Source organism: Nipponia nippon, unplaced genomic scaffold, assembly GCF_047370975.1.
Source record: "Nipponia nippon isolate SJK-2023a ecotype South Korea unplaced genomic scaffold, ASM4737097v1 scaffold_4, whole genome shotgun sequence".
NCBI classification, from domain to species: Eukaryota; Metazoa; Chordata; class Aves; order Pelecaniformes; family Threskiornithidae; genus Nipponia; species Nipponia nippon.
In genome coordinates this window covers 55,084,010-55,107,758 of record NW_028262358.1, presented here as the reverse complement: position 1 = coordinate 55,107,758, position 23,749 = coordinate 55,084,010, and the positions used below count along the sequence as shown (strand labels likewise).

Sequence of the window (23,749 nt, the reverse complement as noted above, 5' to 3'; positions counted from 1 at the left end):
CTGCCGGCGGCGGCAGGAGGCGGGCAAGGCCGGGGGTGGGGTTAGCGCCGCTGGAGGAGGCGGAGGAGGAGGAGGAGGAGGAGGAAGGGGGAAGAAGAAGCGGAGGGGTCGTGGCTGCTGGGAGCTGCTGCCGCGGTGGGGCCGAGCTCTGGAGAGGAGTAAGTGACGCGCGGTGTTTTCCCTCCTTATGGCGGCCGGGCTGTCCGTCCCTCTCCCCCAGTGTGGCCGTTGCGGGGTGCACCTCCCCCCCGCCCCGGCCTGAGGTGAGGGGCGACGCCCGCGCCCCGCGGGCCGCCCTGAGGGGAGCCGGGCACCTCTCCGCCCGGGCGGGAGGAGAGTTTCGGCTCCTCTGTCCCGCGGCCCGGGGACCCGGCGCTGGTTCGCTGGGCGTGAGTCGCCGCGGTCGTTGCCGTCGTTGACACCCGTGACTATTACACCGTGCTCGTCGGTCTTAGGTCACTGCTGTAGCTTGTACGTGCTCGGAGCCGCGCGGGGCATCGCCGTGGCGTCCCTGAAGCCATCGAAAGGCGCCTGCCGGCGGGTGTATGGCTGCTCAGCAGCCTGCGCCTGGGGAGTCCGGCTGGGTGGGCTGCTCTGGCATGGCACCGTTTCCAACGCCGAACTTTGGTTCCTGCTTCTCCCTTCCCCCTCCACCTGTTTGTTTGTTTTGTTTTGTTTTTCTTTAATCACAGAATCATAGAATCGTTAAGGTTGGAAAAGACCCTTAAGATCATCGAGTCCAACTTAATGAAGTAAGCTTTTTGCAGTTATGCTAGTTGTCTTTCCAAACAGAGAGAAGCAGTTGGCATCAATTCTAGATATCCATTCTGCTGCAGACCCTTCTAAATTTTCTGAGAAATTTGCTAATTTAATATTGGCTATCTAAAAGAATGCCAGCTCCCATGGAATGGGGAGTAAGTAATATGATTATTTTTTTTTAATCTTTTGAAAGGTTTAGCCTTGAAAGCATCTGCCAACAGCCTATCTATCTAATGATTTTTTTTTTTTTTTTGCTTAAACAGCTAAGTATGCTTATGTTCGTGGTTGCTGGTGGTTTTTCTTTTGCTACCGTTACTGTTACATACAATAAGTGGATGAGAACCAGTTTGTTTAGTGTCCAAGAAGTCTGGCAACTCTTCTGTTTCCCAAGTAATTAACACAATTGCTTGTTGATACCAAATGTTGCTAGGAGTGGATGTTGTGAAGAAGAGTACTGAGGCTGGAAGGGAGCTCGGAGGTGATGCAGTCTGATGACAGGCCACTGTGATCACTAAAAAGCGATTCCTGAAAGCTGGTACTTTGGGGTTTTTTTTCTCTTCTAGCTTGTTGAGAGAACTTTCCAAATTTTACATGGTTACTTTGATGTCAGAGCCTGTATAGCAGGCTGAAATAATGGAAACATGGACAGTCTGCCAAAATTCAGGCTCTGGCTTAATCCAAAGATTAAGGCTGGACTGAAGGACTCTTTGGAAGTATTTTCCTTGTATGGCTTGTGCTGTTCTCTGGGTCTGCAGAGTACCTGGTGGGTCCCCTGTAGTAACTGATAGACACCAACTTTAATCTTCCCTCCCAACATTTGCATATCGATCTCTTCTTTTATTTTTTCAAGTTGTGGGGGATTTCTTTGTGAAGCAGGATTGGTGTTGTATTCAGTTACAGCTTCCCAAATTCTAATGTATGAATGTGAGCCAAAATTACTTATACTTGTTCCTTATGATAATTTCTTGAAGTCATTGTGGAAAACATGGTGTATCCCCAGTGTTTTCTTGATGATGGTCAGGCTGTTACCTTTGAAATAAAGTATAAAAATAAGTTCTAAAACCTCATTCTCAAAAGTTGTAGGTATCTTGAACCTTTGTTACATTTCAACCCCTGCTGCTCTTAACTGTTCCAAACTCTAGAGGTATTTTAGGTGCTTGGAACAAATGATAAAATGTATTCTGATACTAGAGATGGGTTAATTTGGTGGGTTTCTATTGTGTTAATTTCAGGGGACGATCTATACTCACAGCTAGTGTACAGAATGAGTATTCTTATGGTGAAGTGTGTGTGTTTGTACACAGTGTGGAATTAAACTTGCAAGGCAAAGTGCTTAGGTTATTGTCCTTATATCCTATTCACTGGTTATTGTCCTTATATCCTATTCACTGTAAACTTTACAAGCTCATTACTATTGCAGTTGCTGTTGGAACGTAGATAGCTTCACTGGGCACGATTCATGGAGAGGTCCTAGCTGAAAAGTGCAGCCTTGCTGCTTTGGCATCCTGTTACGTGAGGGTACTAGATTTTTGTAAATACTTTAAAAATTTTTAAGTGGTACAGGATCAGTTTTGTGGTTTGTTTTTGGTTTTCTGGGGGGGTTAGTTTGTTTGTTTCTTTTTTTAATTCCTTCAGGTCTAGTTCAGCTCTGGATTTGTGTATACTCACGCCTCTCCCACATGTGTCTACACCCTACTCTGAGCTGCCGCAGTCTACTATGACTTTCTGCTGCAAACTTTAATCTGGTTTCACATTAGTACTCTAACTCTATTTTTTTTCCCTGTCTTAAAACTGCTTCGGCATCTTCAGTTACAGGTGCCGTAATCCTATAGACTCACACTAGTGTATCAGCTCTGACACTACCTGTATTCAAGTGGCAGCAGCAGAGGCATGTCCAGACAGAAGCAGAGCCAGCAGCTTTTTCTGCCCCACTTGTACAGAAGAGCCTTGTATTTGGAAGCCACTTCAAGCTCTTCTGCTCTTATGACTCAACAAGAAGCAACAAATTAAATTGGTTTTCTAGTTTAAACTAAATTCTCTTGCATTTTCAGTACCACGGATGAAACAGATGGATTCCTGTTTTTTTGTTGGAATTGCTACTTTTGGTTATGTTGGAAGCATTATAAATTTAAATGAGCACCTTCTCCCTCTCCTCCCTCCCCCCGCCCCATGAGATACTAGCTCATTCTTCTTCTGTGTCTGTTTCTCCTTTCTATCCTTCCTTTCTCTGTCTTCTCTCACCTGAAAATCACATTTACTCTTTTGTTATGTGCAATACTGTCATTTTGGTCCCAGGCTTTCATATCTTTCTGACTTAGCCTCTTTAGATTTTTTTTTTTTTTTAATTCTTGCTATTTTCACATTTCAAGATGAAACTTACAAGCTTTTCTTTTTCCTAGATATTTAAACAGGATTGCTGTTCCGCTTTGATTGCTCTACAGCATTCAGTGTAAAAAAGTTATCTATTTCTTCTCTCTGTGTTCGAAAATCTAGTTTGGCCTTAGTAACTTGCTATTACTTGATTTTTAAAACATTTATTAGCATCTTGCTCAACTTGTGATTTCGGTAGTGTTAGTCATCAGTTTGAATTCTCAGGACAGGCAAACAGGTGTATCTGGTAGGATGAGCAGGAGTGGAAAAGCTTGCTCCTAAATATAGCAGGGAAAACTTTGGTAATAGCTGTGTGGTGATCCATACAGTAGTTGAGAAACATCTTCAGGCTCTTTCTCCTGAGGTAAAAACCAACACAACTCCCAAGTCAAACTGTGTCTCCAAAGCCTAATTAGACTGGGATATGGTAGTCTTTGTAGTTGCTGGTCACATTAACTGTTATCAGCTTGTAGACATCGTTTTGGCCAGCCCAGCGAGTCTCTGGCCCGAGTGAGATTATATAGTGTAGGTTCTTGTGATAGCAGGTTTCCAGACTCAACCCCGCGGGTCCCTTCTGTGTGGATGGGTGTGGGCTGTCAGAGGCCTGTCTTCAGCTCTGCTGCTGCCAGAGTTCTGCTGTTTTGGGCTGAAGCTTTTCACAGCAGCTGTCTGCTTCAAGAGAAACTGGGAAAGGAAGAGCAAGGAAGGAAAAAGAAGAGGATGTTGGCTCGGGAATGGATCAGCTGTGTGCCTGGGCATAAAGCTACTTGGGAAAGGGACAGAAAAAGGAGTGGAAGTCTTAAAATGTTTGATTTGTACTTAGCAGCCCCTCTTTACAATGGGGAGCTAATATTCTAGCAATAGGTTGTCTGGTGCGTGCAAAGCGTGGCTTCTGAAACCTGTGATAAATGTGTCCAAATTTGACCATGACCTGGTCTTGAAATGTGTTCAGTCTTAAGTCTGTTTATTGCGCATGTGAGTTTAGTACCTCTTACATTCTTTAAATAGTTGATCTGTATCAAGTATGCTTCATCCCAGGGCTTAGCCGTAATTGCTTGTCTGCAATTGCTTGTTACTGGTATGGGGTACAGGTACTGAAATGAGAGCAAGACGACTCTCTTGCAGGCATGTTTATTTGTTTATTTTAATGTTTTCTGTGCTTGGTTCTAGGAAATTAGAAGAAGAGTGGGGAAATTCTTGGTATGCAAGAGACAGGAAAAGTGGAGACAGTGCAGGTATCTTAGAGAAGAAGGGGATTGGGATGTATAGGTAACAAATAAGAACATAGGATGACTGCTATATGGACAGTGGCTGTATCATAAAGAATAAGTCTACTGCTTCTACTTATTACTGTATTTGTATAAATCGTAATTCTGCTAATGCTACAAAGTGGAAGTGGTCACAGTCCATGATGTTTGCTCAAAAAAACAAAAACAAAACAAAAAAACAAACAAACAAAAAAAAACACCGGTGGGGAAAAGTAGCGTGAACAGTATGTTAAATGAAGTGGGTAGCTGCACTCTAAATGTTTCATTGTGGCCTTTCCTTACCTTTCAGTGATAACTTAGCAGGCTCAAGGTTTTTCAAGAATCTCTTTTTAAGTGTAAAAACAAAGGTGATAGGAAGGCACAAGCTGGGCATGGAAGGTGAATATTTGTTTCGAAGAAACATTAAATAAATCTGAAGAACTGTAAAATCAAATGAATGGAAAAATAATGTTCCCCACAAGGCAAAAATCAGACTGTTAAACTTGTATGCATGGAATGTTAAGGTGAAAAAATTAACAAAGCTTAATGCATCTGGAAGAAGGGCTTTGGTTTATTGTCTGTTGGGGTGTTTTTAAGCCATAGGCCATTATAGTAAGGACGCTGTAGTAGTGCTAACAGTAAAATACCAGTTTATCTTGCAATAGAATAAAGAGGGAGGGAGAGTATGCAGTTGTGTCTTGCAGTGGTGCATTTAAATCTGCATATCTCGTATATGCTTTTCAATAGAATCTTCATTGTATGAAACAATTCTATGAAGTCGAGAGTTTCATTTCTAGTAATAGAGAAACAGTTATTTCTTTATATGGATGACATTCATTCTAGGACCTTTTTCTAACAAGTATATTTCCAGCTTCTATATTTTTATATGCCAAATGAGGTAATGAGCGTATGAAAATAGTCACAAAAATTTGTTCTGGTCCTGGGATTTTTTTTTCCTTAATATTTCCTATTTCTTTCAGCTTCATGTTGAACATGAGCCTTGTTATGATCAGTGAGAATGTAAAGCTGGCCCGTGAATATGCCTTACTGGGAAATTATGACTCTGCGATGGTCTACTACCAGGGAGTTCTTGACCAAATGAATAAGTACCTCTACTCTGTCAGAGATACGTATCTGCAACAGAAATGGCAACAGGTAAATAGTACTTTTTTGGGACATTTTGAGGGAAAAGCATTAAAGTAGCAAAAGTTGCCTATCCTATGGTAAACAAAAGTCTAAAAATACTTACACCATTCTCTGATAAACTGTAGTGCTGTTATATATATAGGCTCTTTCATTATTATATAGACTTATTTAAGTCTTCTTTATGACTTCTTGTGCTGACAATGACAAAACAGGGAATGGAACACAGCCCTGGGGAGGTAGTGCACTGTCTGGCTTGTCAGCTTCTTGCTGATGAGTGCCCCTGTGATGCTGAAGTTTTTTAGGCTGGTGTCATTTTGAATAGTCTTATTTTCCTCTCAGTGTTTTAGTAGTGTGACTTACAGATTCTTAATAGAAACTGAGTTGTGGCTACCACGTTAATTTATCCTTAGCACAAACCATAATTTTTTTTCATTGACATTCAATCTATTAGGTTGCGCTCTTTTCTGTCGTGCTTGTTTAATATGCAGAATTTGTCAAAAGTCTCTTTGGTGTTAAATCCAAAATTTATTTGTTTATTCTTTAAATGTGATGAGGAAGGCAGAAAAACTTTCTTAATATCTGATATGTGTTATTCTTGTCTATTGAAGTGGAATCAGGTAGCTTGTGAAACGTTGTGGAATCCATCCAGGCATTACGTGGGCTTGAACAGAGGACTGTTACAAACTTATTTGCAATGTGCTTAATCTACTTTTTTTTTAATCAGGTTTGGCAGGAGATAAGTGTGGAAGCTAAGCATGTGAAAGATATAATGAAAACGTTAGAGAGTTTTAAACTAGACAGTACTCCATTGAAAGCTTCACAACAAGAATTACCAGCTCATGATGCAGAAGTCTGGTCTTTGCCAGTACCTGCTGAACGTAGGTAAGAGAACCTGAAGACCTAAATTAACGTTTATCAGGGCAAAGTGTGCTTTGACTTCAGCCTGTTCCTGTGTAATTTTTGTTCTAGAACTTAAATGTGTAACACACCAGCGGCTTGCCACCATTTGTGGTGAAGGAGATGCCATTTTGAGGCAGCCTACTTCAGAACGTTCTGGGGCTTTTATCTTATATAGGCTTGACTAATGTCAAGCTTTCCCCTCCCAAACTTAAGATAAACTCGTCATCCTATGGAAGCTCAACTCTGTTCCTGAATTGGTCTTCTCATCAACTTTAAAATGATTCTGCATGTAGCTCATATGAGAAGGATGAAGAAGTATTATCTGAGTAACAGTAAAATCTAGAAGTGTCCAAGCTCAGTTCCTTCTGTGTAGCAAGGTGGTTCCCTGATCTCCTTCATGAACTGGTCAGTTAGGCTAGCATAAGCTCAAGGGGAGGGGTGGGAACAAGCGGCTGCAGGCAAGTCTGCTTATTTCAGAAGTAGTTTTGGATTATGCTGGCTTAGTGCCTGTGAAACCGAGGCCCTGCGGTGTGGTTTGACAATGTAGCTGCTGCTGAAAGGATAGTCCTACCCTCCACAGTTGCCTGAGTTTTTTTCACTTTTGTCTTTGTTGGCATTCATTAGCTGGTTCAGGATGCTAAACTGGCAAAAAAGACACTGTTTTGTGGGGCTAGTGGTTTTTTGTTTGGGTTTGTTGTTTTTTATTTTTTTTTCCCCCTGAGATTAGCTATCTGAAGTGATTAATTGGAGGTTCTAACACATGCCAGTGGTAGCATGAAGGAGGAAACAGGAATGCATGCAAAGCAGACATGGAACTGTGCACTTTGACAGAAAGTGACTATTAGATCAGCTTGGCTGTACTGTCAAACTGTTCTTTGAGGCTTTGAACTTAGAAGCTGTTTCTCACAGATGGATAACTTCAGTCTTTATGGGTACATTTTTACTTTTTTTTGATTTATTTTAAGTCTGCTTTCTGAAAGAAATGGGTCTTGTGTGATCACACTGTTTCTGTTTCTCTCATTTAATAACTTTGGAACACTGCTAGCCGATCTCATTCAAACCTTCTGGAAGAATAGAGTCTGGGAGGCAGAACTTTCCTAATGTTTTGAAGCTTTCTAGAGAAGAGATACACAAACTTATGTTTCTAAAAAGGGAAAGACTTGAGAGAACTCTTTCTGTTCCATTTATCTTGCCAGGTGGTGAAGTATTGAGTTGCGATAATATGAAAAAGCCATGGTGAAAACTTGGGCCATGTTGTATTGGAATAACCACAGTAAAATCCTAGACTGAGATAGCAGAACTCACAAGTTTAGGTGGAAATTAAATGTGTAATCATACTATTTCTTTATTTTGAGCATTGGGGTGGAATTCATAGGTGGCTAAGTGTTCATAAATAAAAGTATAGGTTGGTAGATACTCCATCTGAAGAGTGAAAAGACTTTAACACTCATGATCTTATCATTAGCATATTCATGTTTCGTAATATGCATTTCACCCTGAAGAGATATGTACGGTTCTGACAAACTTGTTGCTGTGAATCAATTAAAGATAACTTTTACGAAGGTACTGGATCCTGATATATCTTGAATTATATGTCAAAACACATCTTCTAGTTCAAGTAAATGCTTTCCAAATCAGAGTCTTCCATTTTCTGTTCTCTAGAAATATCCTTGAACTTAAGCTTTACTGATAGCTTATTAACGCTGTAATTTTAGGAAGGCCCATGGAAAAAGTACGTCTGTGAGAGTAATGGATTTGTATGGGGAAGAAACTGAATTTCAAAAAAGAAATCCAAAGTACCGATGACGATACTGGTTTATTCATATACGCTTCTCAAAGTAGTTTAGTTTCAAACAGCTATAGGCCTCACACATATATATTTTCTTTCCCGAGAAGTGAAAATAAAAGGAAGTGAAAACAAAATTGTCATTCCCAAGAAACCTTTACATTTCTTTGGGTAGGAGAGTGAGGACCATTGTGATAAGGAGAAAATATATTGGTTTGGTTTGGTTTTTTTTTTCCTAAGCTCCATAATACTAAGATTACTTTTATTTATGAAATATACGAAGCAAGGAGCTTGTTTTAAGCTAATGAGCCCTGAGCTTGTGGCAAAGGGAAAATGGATTTTTAGTGACTGTCTAAAAATGTCTGTCTTGTTTCTGACATACAGATTTTTGTCTTGAGCAAAATGGCTTTTCAGTTTGTAACCACTTGATTTGGTTATGTAGTGCTCACCAGTGATTTTACACTGAGGCTTTTTGCATATGTTACAACTAATTAGACCTTCGCCAGGACCCAGAAAACGTCAGTCTGCTTCGTGCAGTGATTGCAGAGGTCACAATAACCGTATAAGTGCAGCTGTCAGAGGCCCTCACCGTCCATCCTCTCGAAATCCCAATGATAAAGGGAAGGCAGTCCGCAGCCGGGAAAAAAAGGATCAGCAAAATAAAGGAAAAGAGGAAAAGGTAAGCTTGCAAATACCTTCATGAAGTTGAGAAGCTCAGTCTTGCTTTCTTAATATTGAGTGTATTATAAAATTAGATGCCTATAAAATTTTTTCTTATGTTCAAGTCAGCATGCTGACTTGAATCTCACCTTGTAAGATATTTTTGCTTTATGGACATTCTTGGTTACTGATTAATTAAAAAAAAAAAACAACAACAACAAAAACCCACAAAAAAACCAAACCAAAACAAAAAAACCCACCTCCTCTGGAGGGATTGATCTGGTAAATGTGGGCTTGTTTACTGCAACTTGCAGATAGTTGTTTAAAATTATACCACTGAGCGTGATGGAGCTCATTCAAATGGGATGTCCTTGTGGGTTCTTTAATTGCTTTCGTATATTTTAGACTGAGATTGACTTGCCTGTTCCAAAGCATTTCAAGACTAAATAAATCTTAAAGGGAGACCGTTACTTTGTTGTTGTTGTTGTTGAGATCTGATATTAACTCCAGACTCTTTTCAATTTAAAGTAAACAAAAACCCAACATACTTCATGAGAGAGAATGATCTATTCTTGCAATCAGAGTGCTTTAATTTTTGCTTGTGCTCTGGTCTCCCTAAATTCAGCTGATGACCAGAGTAAGAGATCATATTGAAAATACTAAATTCATAGTTTTCCAGAGTCTGAATAAATCAAGTATCCATATAATAGAGTTTGTTAGCTTCAGCAACCTTACGTTGCGGCAAGGTGTCATGGCCTGTGCAAACAGTATAAACTACAAGGGTGGAACTGTTTAGCTCTGTAAGCTACTACTTTTATTAGGAGCTAAATTACGTTGGTTTTTATTGATAATCCTTTCTCACTAAGGATATACACACACACAGAGACAGGATAGGTCTTTTTTCTTTTTTACAGTTGTTCTGTCATCACCAGCGCTTGCTGTTAAGTGTGTAAAAAAAAAAAAAACAAAAAACAAAAAAAAAACCACAACAGGGTATGTCTGGTGCATTTTATTTCCTTTCAGTTGCATGGTCTCTGCTGTTTGAGCCCTTACAACAGTATAGCTTCTCTGCTTCTGCTCTGCTGCAGAGCTGCTTCTCTGCTGTTCTTGTCCATGCTTCTGTATCAGCTAATTAGCTCTTTTTTTACTTCTGTGGTCTTCCTGCAGATCACCTTTGCTCATCCTGCATATGGAAGTCCTGTTTAATTTTTTTTGCATCCCGTATATATGGCATATCTATGACACTTACAGGATTTGAGATACTCTAGCTCAGTATGACGCTTTTTGATCCAGTCTCACGCATAATTCCCCCTACCCAGCTACTGTCTCAGATAGTTTTTGATTTCTCTGGGAGAAGAGGCGAACGCTGTTATACTGGGATAGGTGTGTGCAGTTTTGATTACCTACTAAAGCAAAGAAACTGCATCAGTACAATATGCTCGCTTTGGGGAGAAGGAAACAGGACCAGGGCAGTACAGAAATGTGGTGAACCACACAGATCCTGCAGTGCAGCAGTAATATGGATGCTTTGTGATTTTCATGCTGGTTTATGTTGCCGCCTTCTAGAAATATGATGATATTGTGGTCTCGTTATAAAAATCAATTAGTAGCATAACCATTGTTATGTATTTATGTTGTTATATCCTTTACATGTAGAACAAATCCACATCTGAGATTTCAGAGTCTGAACCAAAGAAATTTGATAGTACTGGATATGATAAAGATTTAGTAGAAGCTTTGGAAAGAGATATCATTTCTCAGAATCCCAACATTCGATGGTAAGTTTGAATACCACTGCCAGTCTTTCTGTGTAGTTGTTTCTTTTTCCTCTTATACAACATGACAAGAATTAAGTATTTTAGCGTATGCTTACATATAAAAAGTACCTACAGGTTTTCTTTACTCATGAAATAGGCATCTAAACTTGTTGCGTAGTTGAATATTTTTAGAACTTTTTTTTCCACCCATGGATTCATAGAATAGTTGGAATTGGAAGGGACCTTTAAAGATCAGCTAGTTCAACCCCCTACCATGGGCAGACACATCTTTCCTTGGATCAGGTTGCTCGTAGCCCTGTCCAACCTGACCATACAAAGCTTCTCAAACTTTTCCAAGAGTCCTGAAATCAATTTTTGAGATACTCTTTTGCAACGTGTAAGATTCTAGTGTCCGCCAGTGTCTCTTCATTTAAAAACCTGTTTTGCTACCCAGAGGCGTACCAAGATAAAAAAACAATTACAAAGAAGTTGTGTCAATATAGGAACCCTTTGAAATCTTGTTGGACATGATGTGACCACCAGTATAAAATATAACCACGTATCAGTACCTTTACATAAATGTGTTAAATATTAAACCTTATACAGAGGTTGTTTTGTGTTCCAAATGTTTCCAAGCTTACGTGATTTCGTGAGGATTAAGTGAGTAAAAACCTTCTGGCAAATAAAGTAGGCTTTAAAAAAAACCTGAACAATCCCACAGACAACTTTATATGCATGCAACTGTGATGTATTTTGGTTTAATATGTAAATATACGTATCAGTTTTTATATTGAATCTTAAATTACAACTTCAGATTTGAAACTAATTCTCCATATAGATATGTTTTGAAACCAGAATATTACTTGGGCACATGCTGTTAAGTGGAATGCCCTGAGAATTACCCTCAAGAAAATAAGACCAGCCTATAAGGTATCTAAGAATTAATACATTTGTAACTCTGCAAAAGGATTCTAAAAATTCTTTTTAATTCAGCTCCGTTTATTAGTCTTCAGTAAATTGTTCTTGTAATGATGAACGATGATATTCACATTTCAGGGACAGCCAACCTCTCAGCAAAAGAAGAAGGCATCATCTGTAACTAGCATAAGTTTAACCAACTTGCCTTATTCTGCTTATTTTTTCTTTGAATAAGAACAACAGTGCTCTAGTGAAATAATTAATGTGTCTCTCTTTGCTTTTGCATCCAGCTGGAGTCTACTAGCTGGATGTCAACTGTAGTTGTTGTAGGCTTTTGCCACTAGAACGTAAATAAATCCAACTCATTTTCCTGAATTATGGAAGAGCCGTTACATAACAATAAGTTTAATTGCATATTGTTTTGAGCTGTGGGCTGATTCTTTTGCAGCCTGTCTGAATCTGTCAAACAACTTTCTTTTTTTGTCAGGGATGACATTGCTGATTTAGTAGAAGCCAAAAAGCTGCTTAAGGAAGCTGTAGTTTTACCGATGTGGATGCCAGAGTTTTTTAAGGGAATTAGAAGACCATGGAAGGTATGAAAAAATGTGATCATAAGTAAGATTCAGAGATTGGATCTTGGCAGAAGAAGAAACTTCAGGTGTTTTACAGTTTATATAAATCCTTTCCACTTTTTAGTAACAAAATCTATGGTAAATAGTACTAACAAAACAAAGATGTCAGCCAGATAAACACACTGTATGTAAATGTAAAGCTACATGTAAATGTAAGCTACCTTTACATGTAGCTTACAAACATTGTTGCAAGTAAGCAATAGTAATTAATTACTTACCTTTGAATAACTTTTCAAGGGAAAGTTTACGTCTAGTATTTTAATATTACACTATTAAACAAACTGTGAAATTGTCTCTGTTTTGATTCTTGTCCTAAGAGTGGTCCTTTTTCATTTTAATAGGGTGTGCTGATGGTTGGTCCTCCTGGAACTGGAAAGACCCTGCTGGCAAAAGCTGTAGCCACTGAATGCAAGACTACTTTTTTCAATGTTTCTTCTTCCACACTTACCTCAAAATACAGAGGAGAATCTGAGAAACTTGTTCGTCTACTGTTTGAAATGGTGATTGAAGTAGCTGAACATAAATAGTGAGATAACGAAGTAGAATTCCTTCTGGAATAATGAAACCTTGCCAAGATGTAGAACTCATAGCATACATAAACAGCTCTCCAAGCTTCAAACACTTTAGGACCTTCTGATTTGGCCATGTACATTCAAGATCTGATTATTCCTAAATTGCTTTATAAAAACTGAAAAGTGAGGTCATCTTTATTTTCAGGGTTAGCTTGCTACGTTAGAGGTAGCTCGCTATGAGCTGATGAGTGCTGTAAAACACACTTGAATGTAAAACTGGAGATAGAATCGAATTGCTTTCTGGGTGAGAACCCTACTTAGGCTGTGCATGTTTTGTTGTTGTTGTTATGGATGGAGTTTTGTGTGTTTGTGCTTAAAATAAGTGGACTTCCAAACTGTAGTTGGCTTCAGAGCACATAACACTTGAAATCGGCTCAGAACATGTAGTCTTTTTTTTTTTTGTGTGTGTGTTATCAGGTTTGCATGCCGTGTTTGCTAGGGTGCCCAGTACTGAAGGGGGCAGCAGAGTTGCAATTACAGTAGTCAGAAAAGTCAGGAAGTAGAAGATTTTTACAGTATAACTTGATCATATTAAATGAGTCGATATGCCTATCAACCAAAAATGCGTATACACGATGGACAGCATCTCAGCTGCTGTAGGACAATAGCTTTTATTATCACAGATCCTTGTCTTTGACCTCTCTCGCTTTCAGAAAGGTTAGAGTTATTTTGCAGTCAGCCTGTCTTTTGGACAGGTTCCATATCATGGTGTCCTAGCTTTAACTGAGTTCTTATTCAAGCATTCTGTGATGACTTTCACAGTTACAGATGTTATTCCTAGTGTATAAAACTGCCTTTAGCTTATTAAACATTTGTTTATAACCCTAACAATTATAGGACTTTGCCAGAAACTGTTCTGCTCAAATGTTATTAATGAATGCACAGCTGCTCTATAGTTGTGTGCAATGGTCAAAGAGAGGGAAGGTTAGGTATTGTTTGATACTTGTGAGCTGATTCGTTGGGATAAATGTGTAATTACTCAGCTCTGAATATGCTGCTATTTCTTAAATGTGAGTAGACTGCCATTTCAGTTTCTGCTTTATCTTTTGCTTTCTTTAGGCTCGATTTTATGCCCCGACAACTATATTTATTGATGAGATAGACTCCATCTGTAGTCGCAGGGGAACTTCAGAGGAGCATGAAGCTAGCCGACGTGTGAAGGCAGAACTGCTAGTTCAAATGGATGGTAAATAACCTGATCACTGGGAAGTGTTGGACTGCAGGAAACTTGAAAAAAAAAATCAAAACTTCATTCTTCAGAAGCGATTTGTTTGAAAGCCTTGCATAAAATTGGGGTAAAAAAGATACAAAAGCACTATTCCAACTGTTGTTGTGGAAGGAAAAAAGATACCAATTGTTTAACAGTCTTTTAGCATTTGAGCAATGACCGTTATATTACTGATCCAGAATAATGAAGATTCGGTGGAAAATACAAGATTTCAAAACTGCAGAAGAAAAGTATTAATTGTTCCTCTCAGTCTTGATCTAGCATATTACTTCTCCAAAACCAAGTAAAAAGTGGTTCAAAAGAAGTGTTGCCTCTTCCGATTTAAACTTCAAAGGCAATCATTACATTTAACTTCTTTGGGATCTCTTTTTTTTTTTTTTTTTTTTCCTCCTAAAGATAATTTTTTTTTTTCTGATTTTTTTATAGAAGTGGTTGGGAGATTCTTCTTTTTAAAACATTGAGTTCATTACAGCTATTTGGGTAATATTTCACAAATCAATAAAGTTTAAAAGTAGGTAACACTGTGCAGAGTTGCTATCGAGGCATCCTTTTTATACTCTGGTGAGCAGGGAGAAGGAAAGGAGCAACTGAAACGTGCTAATCTATGGAGTAATTTGCGATAGAATTTTATGAGTCAGAAGACTTGTATATTTATTTCTGGTTCTCTGATGTTGATACCCTTTTATGTTTGACTTCAAATAGCAGCAGAGCTGTAATGCTGTTCTTGTAACTCAAGTATGTACATAAGCTAATTTTATTAGTAACAACTATTTGAAGTCCTTTTACTTGAGTGTTCGTAAATGGTGTTTTATATGCAAATTTTCAGGCAGACTAGGTACAATGGCTATTCCACAGCCCAATCCTGTGATTATAAGCAAAACCAGTAAATGCAGAGGGTAGCAAGTTTAATGAAATTAACTTCTTCATACAGCAGTAGTTTCAGAGTACTTTAGAGACTGAGGTGTTCTGTTGGCCTTTGAGAAGTTGTGATTCAGTCCACCAAATTTAAATATTCACTTCAGCAGTTTGTAAGAATCCACCTGCGTATGTGAAACATTTGGCCTGAATTCAGAAGTGAAGAAATTTTGTAGGGGATTAATGCTTCTTTTGCATGGCTGTTAGTGAATACTGTTGGGGGAGTGGATGTCTGTTTTTTTTGGTGTGGTGATCGTTTTGGGGGGTGGTTTTGTTTTTCCTCACGTGCTCTTACAGGATGTGAAAATTCAAACACTGAATGGCAGAAATACAAACAACTCTTCTGCAAAAGCGTTCCAGCCATGATACAGAGGAACTTCCTAATCTGAGCAGTGGCCTGTGTCACTGCTCCTAATTAAACCGAGTCTCCATTTTTGCTTGCAGGCTGTCATAGAGGTGAAAAACTGACCTCTGTTGTGCTTAGTGATTCTATTGCACTTGGACTCACTAAAGTGCAATAGAGTAGCTGCTTTAATATTACACAATTGTGGATGTTGTTCTCTCTACACGTGAAATTTCACAAAACACATGTACATTTTACTTCCTCTTTTCTCCAATGCAGGTGTTGGAGGGGCTACTGAAAATGATGATCCTTCCAAGATGGTCATGGTACTTGCTGCTACTAATTTTCCTTGGGATATTGATGAAGCCCTAAGGCGGAGACTAGAAAAGAGAATTTACATTCCTTTACCGTCAGGTATAAAGATTTGGGGAGAGGAGTGGTTGAAAAGACTAAAATCTAAACTTTATCAATATTCCTTTAGTTTTGATCACCTGGCTTAAAAATCTAATTGATACATGTATGCAAATTCATGTATGAATTCAGGACCAGGTTAAATCTAAACACTGAATGTTTACCTTTGTAGCAAGTACAGTGTCTTTTTTCTCATTCTTCCTTCTTATCCTTCTTCAATTCATTGTTTATCTTCAGAAAGCAAGTTGTATAGACTCAATTTTCTATTCTTTGATTAGCAAAAGGTAGAGAGGAACTCCTAAGAATAAATCTGCGAGAGCTGGAACTGGCTGATGATGTTGACCTTGCAAATATAGCTGAGAAAATGGAGGGTTATTCAGGTGCAGACATTACCAACGTATGCAGGTATGTTAACATTGCATCATTTGTGTTACTACTGCTACAAATGCTGAGAAAACTGTTTGTAAAGTAACTAATTTACATGATTAAAGTTGTTGGATAAAACCAGACTGTAACTTGTCTTTTATGGATGGCTAAAAGGTGAAATACTGCCTTAATATTTACCTAGATTTCCATTTGATATTTTCATATAATAATGATGAAGAGCAGTTGCAACATACTAATCTAAACAAGCTGTGATTTAGGTAAAACTCTGTGTTATTTCATGTACACCAAATTCCTTGCGTGAGGAATATCCACGGGATGGTAGACTTTAACTTGTAGAGTTGCAGCCATTCCACTGAGGTTATCACTACTTCGGCAGAACATCCGTGTGTAAGAGGCGATAGTGGCAGAGGCCAGAATAACTGAAGTAAAAACGCAGAGTGTTCTTCCTTCATGACGCAGAAAAGGTATACCCTGTTGTGTGACGGTACAAGAGCTGTGTACTCAGCACATTGGCCGTAGTGATGAGGCTGACTTCAGTTTTCTTCTACCTCCTCCATCTCCCCTTCTCCTCGGTACTCTTTGCACGCAATCATTTGTGGGCCTATTCTATAACCTAGCTTCCTGAAATAATCGACTAAAAGTACCTTCTAACCCTTCCCCCACTCTTTTCTTTCAAAAATTGAAAAGGGAAGGAAAGGACTGATTTTTTTTTTTAAGAGACTAATGTCAGTCATCTGTTTTACATCTAAAGATTTGCACTGGCCACAGTTGCAGCGGTGGCAAATTATGGAATCAGCAGTAAGGGACAAAGAAGCACAACTTCTTAAGATGTTGTCATCATCTAAGAAGTACCTGTGTAACTATGCTTTCAGGCTTTGGAGGTAGCACTGAAGCGTGGCAGTGCAAGGCTTGAGCTCCAAGTTGTGCCAGAGCAACTGCTGTGGGGCTGTACTTTGAACGAGATAAGAGAACTGTTCTGGATTAAAAACATCGCCTCATTGCTTTCCTCAAACACAGATCCATTTCTTGCTTTGGTTCCTAATGCAGCGCTGCAAACGCATGTCAGCACACCTGAGAGGACAACGTGCTGTGCTGCAGGGATGTGCTTTGCGAGTGGCCTGTACACAAAACCGCCACCAAAGGGTCCTATCAGCAGGATCCCTTAAGGCTGAGCTAAGAGTTCGGAGGCTCAGTACTATTTCCTGAACAAACCTTACATAGTGTCTGGGAAAAGAACGGTGTGTTAGTTGCTCTGAGCCAGCGTTGTGCAGATTTGTTTCATTTGTAGGTTCGTGAGATGAATTTGTGGTGTTGTGTTGCTCAGTCTTGGTGTCGGTTGTGCTTTGAAAGGAGTTTGCGCTAATGGGCTCATGTTATGGGAAAGAGTTTGTCTGGCCGGCGGCTTTGTGCGTTTTAGGTGCAGTTTGTCTCCTCAGGTCTGTTCAGTGTTTGTTATTTGTAATTAATTTTATACTGGATACCAATACACTTGTTTAAAAGGCAGAATACTAGTAATGTTTTTGAGTCAATTTCATATATATTTTTATATATATGTGCACACACATGCTGTTGCTTTTTATTTTTTAATCACAGTCCATTTGTACAAATACTAAAAAAACAAAGCAAAAGCAAACAACAAAAAGCCCATAAAGAAACACCTGAGCCTTTCATCTGTGGCAGTCTCCTTAGAGATGACTGAGGTGGCAGCAACCAGAAATCCAGACAAACTGGGGTTTGGATGTGCATGATTTGAAATTAGTAAGAAAGTACTTATACTAGCCTGTGTATTTACACTTTGTTAATGGTGTCAGGAAAAACAGATCTTAAACGTGATTGTTTCATTTACATTGAGGCAAAAAGACATATGGCTGAGTTAAAAGTGCTTTTGTATGGTTCAGGCATACAGTACATAAGAACAGTAAAGTTCAAACTTGTAGACTGTAACAGTCCTTGCTAGTGACACAAGCAAAACTTAAGAAAAAGTGAGCCAAGAACTCTCTGGTTTGCTCAAATTATTCTCCTGCCTTAAAGAATTTGAGGTGAAATCCAAAGTTTGCTGAACCAGAGTGAAAACCAGTCAGAGATAACAGTACAGTTCCTGACAGTCAGCATATAACCATGGAAAATGAAGGTGAACCTTTATTTTAAAATAAGACATTCAGGAAATGTAAAATGCATCTAAATTGCATATTAGATGTGAGTATGAAGGGACTTTGAATCGTTGTTTTGAGCGGACTGTGAAGGTTGAAAGGCCTCTGGAACGGAACTGACCCCTGCTGCGTGTTCCAGTGGGTGGCTGCTTATTTTTTGAATATAGCTTTGGTGCTTCTCCAGGCGCTAAGGGTGCATTTCAGAAAGCACTGAGAGTTGATGTTGGAATGACTCTCAGCAAAATGACTTTACAGAAGAAAGTGGTGGCAGCTGCACTTTAATTTTGTGGGTGTGTCGGGGTGTGGTGGGTGGTTTTTGTTCAGTTGGTTGGGTTGGTTTTGTGTTTTTTGGTTTTGTGGGTTGGGTTGGGTTGGTTTTTTTTTGTAAACTGTCTGGAAGCAAATTAGATGCATTGGATGCTTCCCCCCATCCCTGCTCCCCCCTCCCCGGCATTGTGTGACACTGGCTTTTAGTTTGCAAATGATGATAGAACAGCAAAGCATGGTGATATTTGACTAAGATGGGGTTCAACAAGGCAACTTTTTTGGGTTGTTCTGAACTTGTAGTTATTGTATTATGCATTCTAACTGCTAACAATTATCTAGTGAATCTATAAAGTCTGTCAGTTATGGTTTCCTTTGGGGGGAGGGGGTGGAACTGAAACGGAATGTGCTGAAACCATCCTTTTAAATCCAACTAGAAGACAATGTATAAGTTCTGTATACTGTTGTGATATCGCCAGGATTACCCTTCCATCTTTTTTACTGCTAAACAAAATTTTCTTCTTATTATAAGCTATATACCAATGAATTAGCGGGAACTTCAGTCTTTCAGTGTTACCCATTTATCGCCTCACCAGCTCATCACCTGCTGCTACTGATATTGCTGTTGGAAATCCACATGCAGTCAAACTTAATGCAGTAAGAAAATGACACGCTTGTAAAGACACTTAATAATGCTTATTGAGGCCAGAAGTTTGAGGAGCCACGGGCTCAAAAGATTTTGTAGTTGAACATTTAGCTGTGAATGTACAGGGTGGAGGTAGATACTGTAGACCTCTCTGCCTCTAAAGTGGGCTTCCTATTTGGACCAGGAAACATTCAAAACATTCCAGCCACTTCTGTACGTACGAGGAATGAAACCATTACGTTGCCTTGTTCCTGTTTAAAAATACTATAACCGGCAGCTACATCATAGGCGTGCAGTGGCATTAGATAAACCTCGGGGTCTCTGCCTCTTTTGCCCAGCCTGTGAATAGCAGCTATACAAAGATCCAGTGAGGGTAAATCCATGTTTGTAAAATATGGATAGCATGGTATTGTAGGTTGTACAAGCACTCAGAGATCTTCCCATAAAAGTTTACGGTTCTTTATTGTATCTTTTTGACTGCAGTAGCTTCACCGTAATGCTGTGTTGAGCCTTTCGGACAACTGAGCTTGTCAACCTGTGTTGAGTAACTGGTTTGTTTGGTGTTTTTTTTTTTTGCATCCTTAATAGAGATGCATCGTTGATGGCTATGAGAAGGCGTATCGAAGGCTTGACACCAGAAGAAATAAGAAATCTTTCCCGAGATGAAATGCACATGCCAACAACTATGGAAGACTTTGAAATAGCTTTGAAGAAAGTTTCTAAATCTGTATCTGCTGCGGACATTGAGAAATATGAGAAATGGATAGTTGAATTTGGATCGTGCTGAGTTGTCTTATCTTGAAGAAGCCACCTTACGTCTTAAAACAGCTTTAGAAGTAATAAGTAGTGTGTCAGTGCACTGCGTGCTCTTTTTAACTTTTGTAATTCAAGAGCAACAGATGTCTAAATAAATTTTTTTTTTAAAATGCAAATTCTGTCTAGCTCTCTTTGAACTAGCTCAAAAGTTACCCGCTTTTCTCAAATGTGAAAGATACTGATGGGATACGCTTTGATCTTCCAGATTTTAAAATTACTTAAATTTAATACTCGAACTCTTGATCAGAGGGTTTACTCTTGAAAAATGGCTATTACACCAAAAAAACCCAAACTAGCCCTGCTAAATGAGTAAGGAATGCTGAGAACTAGAAAATGGGATGAACAAGACGCAGTTATGTAGATGGTTTTGCTAGCTGATCGTAGAGAACTCTACCCTTAAACCGTTTCGAAGGTATTAATAAAGAAGCTGTACAAAGGCTGAGATTCAGGACAGCAACCCTTGCGCTGCCAACAGTCAGGAGGTTCAGCTGAAGTTTAAGCAAGGGGTAGGATCATCACTGGTTTGCAGTATCTATTAAGTAAGATTAAAATACATCCAGCCAGTGTAAACGTAACTCTGTGCAGCCAGCAGTGATGCGGAGTCGCACGTGCGGCCTCCTTGTAAGTCCGAGAGGGAACAAAAGCTTTCTGGCATTCTGAAATATGTTTTTCTTCCCTCGCTGCCTGGTACTGTAAGCTTCAAAACTCCAGACTGGCAGGTTGGGCCCTGGCTTACACTACGCGGTTATTCTGGTCAGGCTGTTCCGAGAAGGCAGTACGCGCGTCGTGTTTGTGCTCCATTGATTTCTGTTCGTAACCCTGACTTTACAATTGATGTAAAATCTAAATTCTCCTTCTGCATTACTTGACGAGTGGAACGGAGAAGCAGTTCTCAGAGAACGGTTCTACAGTGACCGTTTAGGTCATAATTCTAGATTTTGCTCAACAGTGCTCACTGTAACTAAAATATCTATCATCTCTGTCCGTCTCCTATTATTTTTGGAAACGCTTCTTCCTGCTAGCTTATCTCGGAGCAGCCAGCTGTAGTTCTGCTTACAGCTAAACTGCGTGCTTTTTCATGGATCAGAGATGTCTGGACTTGTTTCAGACGGTAGATACATGCTGGACGAAACTGGCTGTGGGGTTCCTGCTCGGGCGTCCCGTCAGATGCTGCGAGGCAGACGGAAAGGACAAATGGTAATGAAAACTGGCAGCCTGAGTCGAAGGCAAATGAGTTGTATAAATGGCGTTATCGTGAGTATCTTGTTAATGTACTTAAAATTCACCGCTATGTCATGAGCGACAGCTGGACACACTGAAAAGGGGCTTCCAGCAGTGCCGATGATGAGACACTGAGATGCAAATACTGTTGGGAGCTCCTGAATCCCTGGGTGGACCTGGCGCGGTGAGCCCAGAAATGAAGGGAAGGAAGACGTTCAGGTGAGTATACAAGTGTGTGTATTTGTAGACTTTCATCTCCAAAATGGAAAATAAACTTCCCTCTTTCCTTTGAAAAGGATAGCCATGTGTGTCCGAGTTAAGGAAAAGATGCAGTATTTTGAGGAAGTGGGCTCTCTTATTTTTATTTATATGTTAGGATGAGTATATAGCCGTCAGTTGCGTTGCAGGAGGAGATTTCTTCTCATAAATCATTTTGTTGCAAGCAAACCAAAACATTCAATCTATCCCCTGAGTAAGCTGGGAGAGTACGCAAGCTGTAGTCCTTGGAAGCAGCCCAGGGCCACTTACACTGAAAGCGTGATGTATTCTGAGAACTTCCGAAGTAAACCTCATTTTAAAAGCAGTAGTGTAGCCCTGCAGCTCAACCGGCCCTCTTCGCTCCAGGTGAACAACATCAACACCGGGGTAATACGTGGTAGATGGAGGGGAAAGAAGTGGTAGATGCTGAATCTGTGGCTCAGGGGTTCGTTTTGGTTTGGAAGGGGGAGCCTGACGGTAGCCAGCCCCCCCGCTGGAGCTCCCGCCCGGAGGGAAGGGCCAGCGCGGCCTACCTCCCTGTCTTCACAGGCAGCCGGGCGCTCTGAGGGCGAGGCGCAACAGCGGCTGCAGCCAGAGCCACAGCGCGTGAGAATGGGAGATAAAAGATGCTGCCTTTCTGAAAAACCTACTGCCATCCTACAGACTGGGGGGGTGGGGGTTGGGGTTGGGTTTTGTTTTTGGTTTGGGGGTTTTTTGGGGGGGCGGGGCTGGTGGTTTGGTTTTCCCCCAGCTGGGAACCTGTATCCTTGCCAGCTCATGTACTGGGAAAGTGAGACCTACCAGGACTGCCACGCAGAACAGTTGCCCTTTCCGAACTGCGTTAGTTGCGTGAAGTTTTTAAACTGTTCTACAAATGGTTCAGAGCGGTCCCAGCTCAAAGTAGCGCTCCGCTGAAAGGCACGAGACCATGTACATGCTAAAGCAGAACACTGGTGCTGTAACTTTTTAACACTTGGTAGCTCCAGCTCTGTAGCACAGCAGTGTTGTCTGGCAATTCATTGATTCAAGATTTGCACTATTTTTTTTTTATTTGATTTCGTTAACCTGATGGCAGCGTTTCTTCCCTTGTGCTTTGTAACGTTGTAGAACGTGACGCAGAAGGCAAGAGGGTTACTTAGCTCATGGAAATCAGCCAAGCTGTGAAGCAGTACTAAGACTTTATCAGGCTTAACCACTCATTTATTTCTGTTGCAGCTGTTTAGAATTGAGTTTAATCTCCTTGTTGCTGTGCAGGTGCTTGGTTTACAGTTTCATAAGCAGGGATGCAAAGAGCACGTGCTAACAGCTGCCAAATTTCCGTCTGCCTTGCAGTTCATGCTATGCTTGTGCAGTAAGGACTGTCGTGGATTGTGTCCATCCGACTCCTTGTTATTTTTTGTTGTTTTTTTTTCTTCTAAGAAGCTAAACTTCAGCCTTATACATCACTTCTATTTGAACTACGTTAATGAAGGGACCAGTTCATAAAGTGGAAAGAACATTAATTTCCACAGACATGGAAAAAAGGAGTTTGCGACTGTTTGAAGACTTTCTTCAACCATTCCTCTCGTCTGTGCAGTCACCGTGCCTGTGCCAGAGCCTCAGCAGTTTCCCCTTTAGCCACGGATGACAACCGCCTCTCGTCTTTGCTTTCGCTATGTTGCGTTCTCAGTGCAGATGCCTCTGTAGCTCTAGCATCGCCTCTGTCTTACGTGGCTATGTTATCGTTATGGTAGCTCTCTTGTGGTGCGGTCCTGGGGCTCCGGGGCTGCCGGTCACTGCCACGCATTCCAGCTCGGCAGCCGCTCTGCTCGAGCGTTTCAGGGCTCCGCGCCTGCCCCAAGCACCCAGCCAGCAGTGACGCATCCCCCGCTTCCAGCGCCCTTCCTCGGCTGGGTGCCCCGCAAACGGCTGGGGCCCTGTGCTCTCCTGCCACCGAGCTTGAGGAAGTAAACGCAAAGTACAAACCCACGAGGTAAAAAGAAAAAAAAGGAAGTTTGCATAGCATCCCTGTTATCGTCTGCTGACGTGTACCACGCTGCGCTGCTAGGTGCTATTTTTTGGGTTGGTCGTTTTGGGGTTTTTTTTTTTTGAAGGCAGTTCAGTGTTAGAAATGCTGCTTCTACCACTGTAGTGCTGTCCGTTTATTGAGACAACTCTCGAGTTGTTCCTGTCACAGACCAGCTGTAAGGACAGGTATCTGAGTAACGCGGAGATCTTGTTAAACTTATGATCATCTTTCCTTAAGCGGGGGGTTGGAAAGCCTAGTTTTCCTCCCTCACTAGAGCAACTTAAGCTGAGCATGGATAATTCTGATCACTCAAATGATAACTACCTGGCATTAGACTGAGCACAGCTAAGAATCT

The 23,749-nt window shown here is 40.5% G+C and overlaps 1 protein-coding gene across 5 annotated transcripts; it reads left to right on the top strand.

Moving 5' to 3' along the window:
• The first annotated feature begins 10 nt into the window (after nucleotides 1–10).
• Nucleotides 11–20,023, top strand: KATNA1 (katanin catalytic subunit A1). 5 transcript variants are annotated; one of them, XM_087777529.1, is made up of 12 exons: nucleotides 144–158; nucleotides 4,300–4,364; nucleotides 5,357–5,531; nucleotides 6,247–6,404; nucleotides 8,704–8,887; nucleotides 10,525–10,646; nucleotides 12,031–12,136; nucleotides 12,517–12,675; nucleotides 13,807–13,933; nucleotides 15,513–15,647; nucleotides 15,923–16,049; nucleotides 19,680–20,023. In XM_087777529.1, the coding sequence occupies exons 3-12, from the start codon at nucleotides 5,361–5,363 to the stop codon at nucleotides 19,876–19,878; spliced, it is 1,488 nt and encodes a 495-aa protein (XP_087633655.1). In that variant the 5' UTR covers nucleotides 144–158; nucleotides 4,300–4,364; nucleotides 5,357–5,360; the 3' UTR covers nucleotides 19,879–20,023. The 5 variants fall into 5 exon arrangements, with proteins under 5 accessions (XP_087633654.1, XP_087633655.1, XP_087633653.1 ...); XM_087777528.1 differs by lacking the exon at nucleotides 4,300–4,364 and having other exon boundaries at nucleotides 11–158; XM_087777527.1 differs by lacking the exons at nucleotides 144–158; nucleotides 4,300–4,364 and adding an exon at nucleotides 693–752.
• Nucleotides 20,024–23,749: the final 3,726 nt, after the last annotated feature.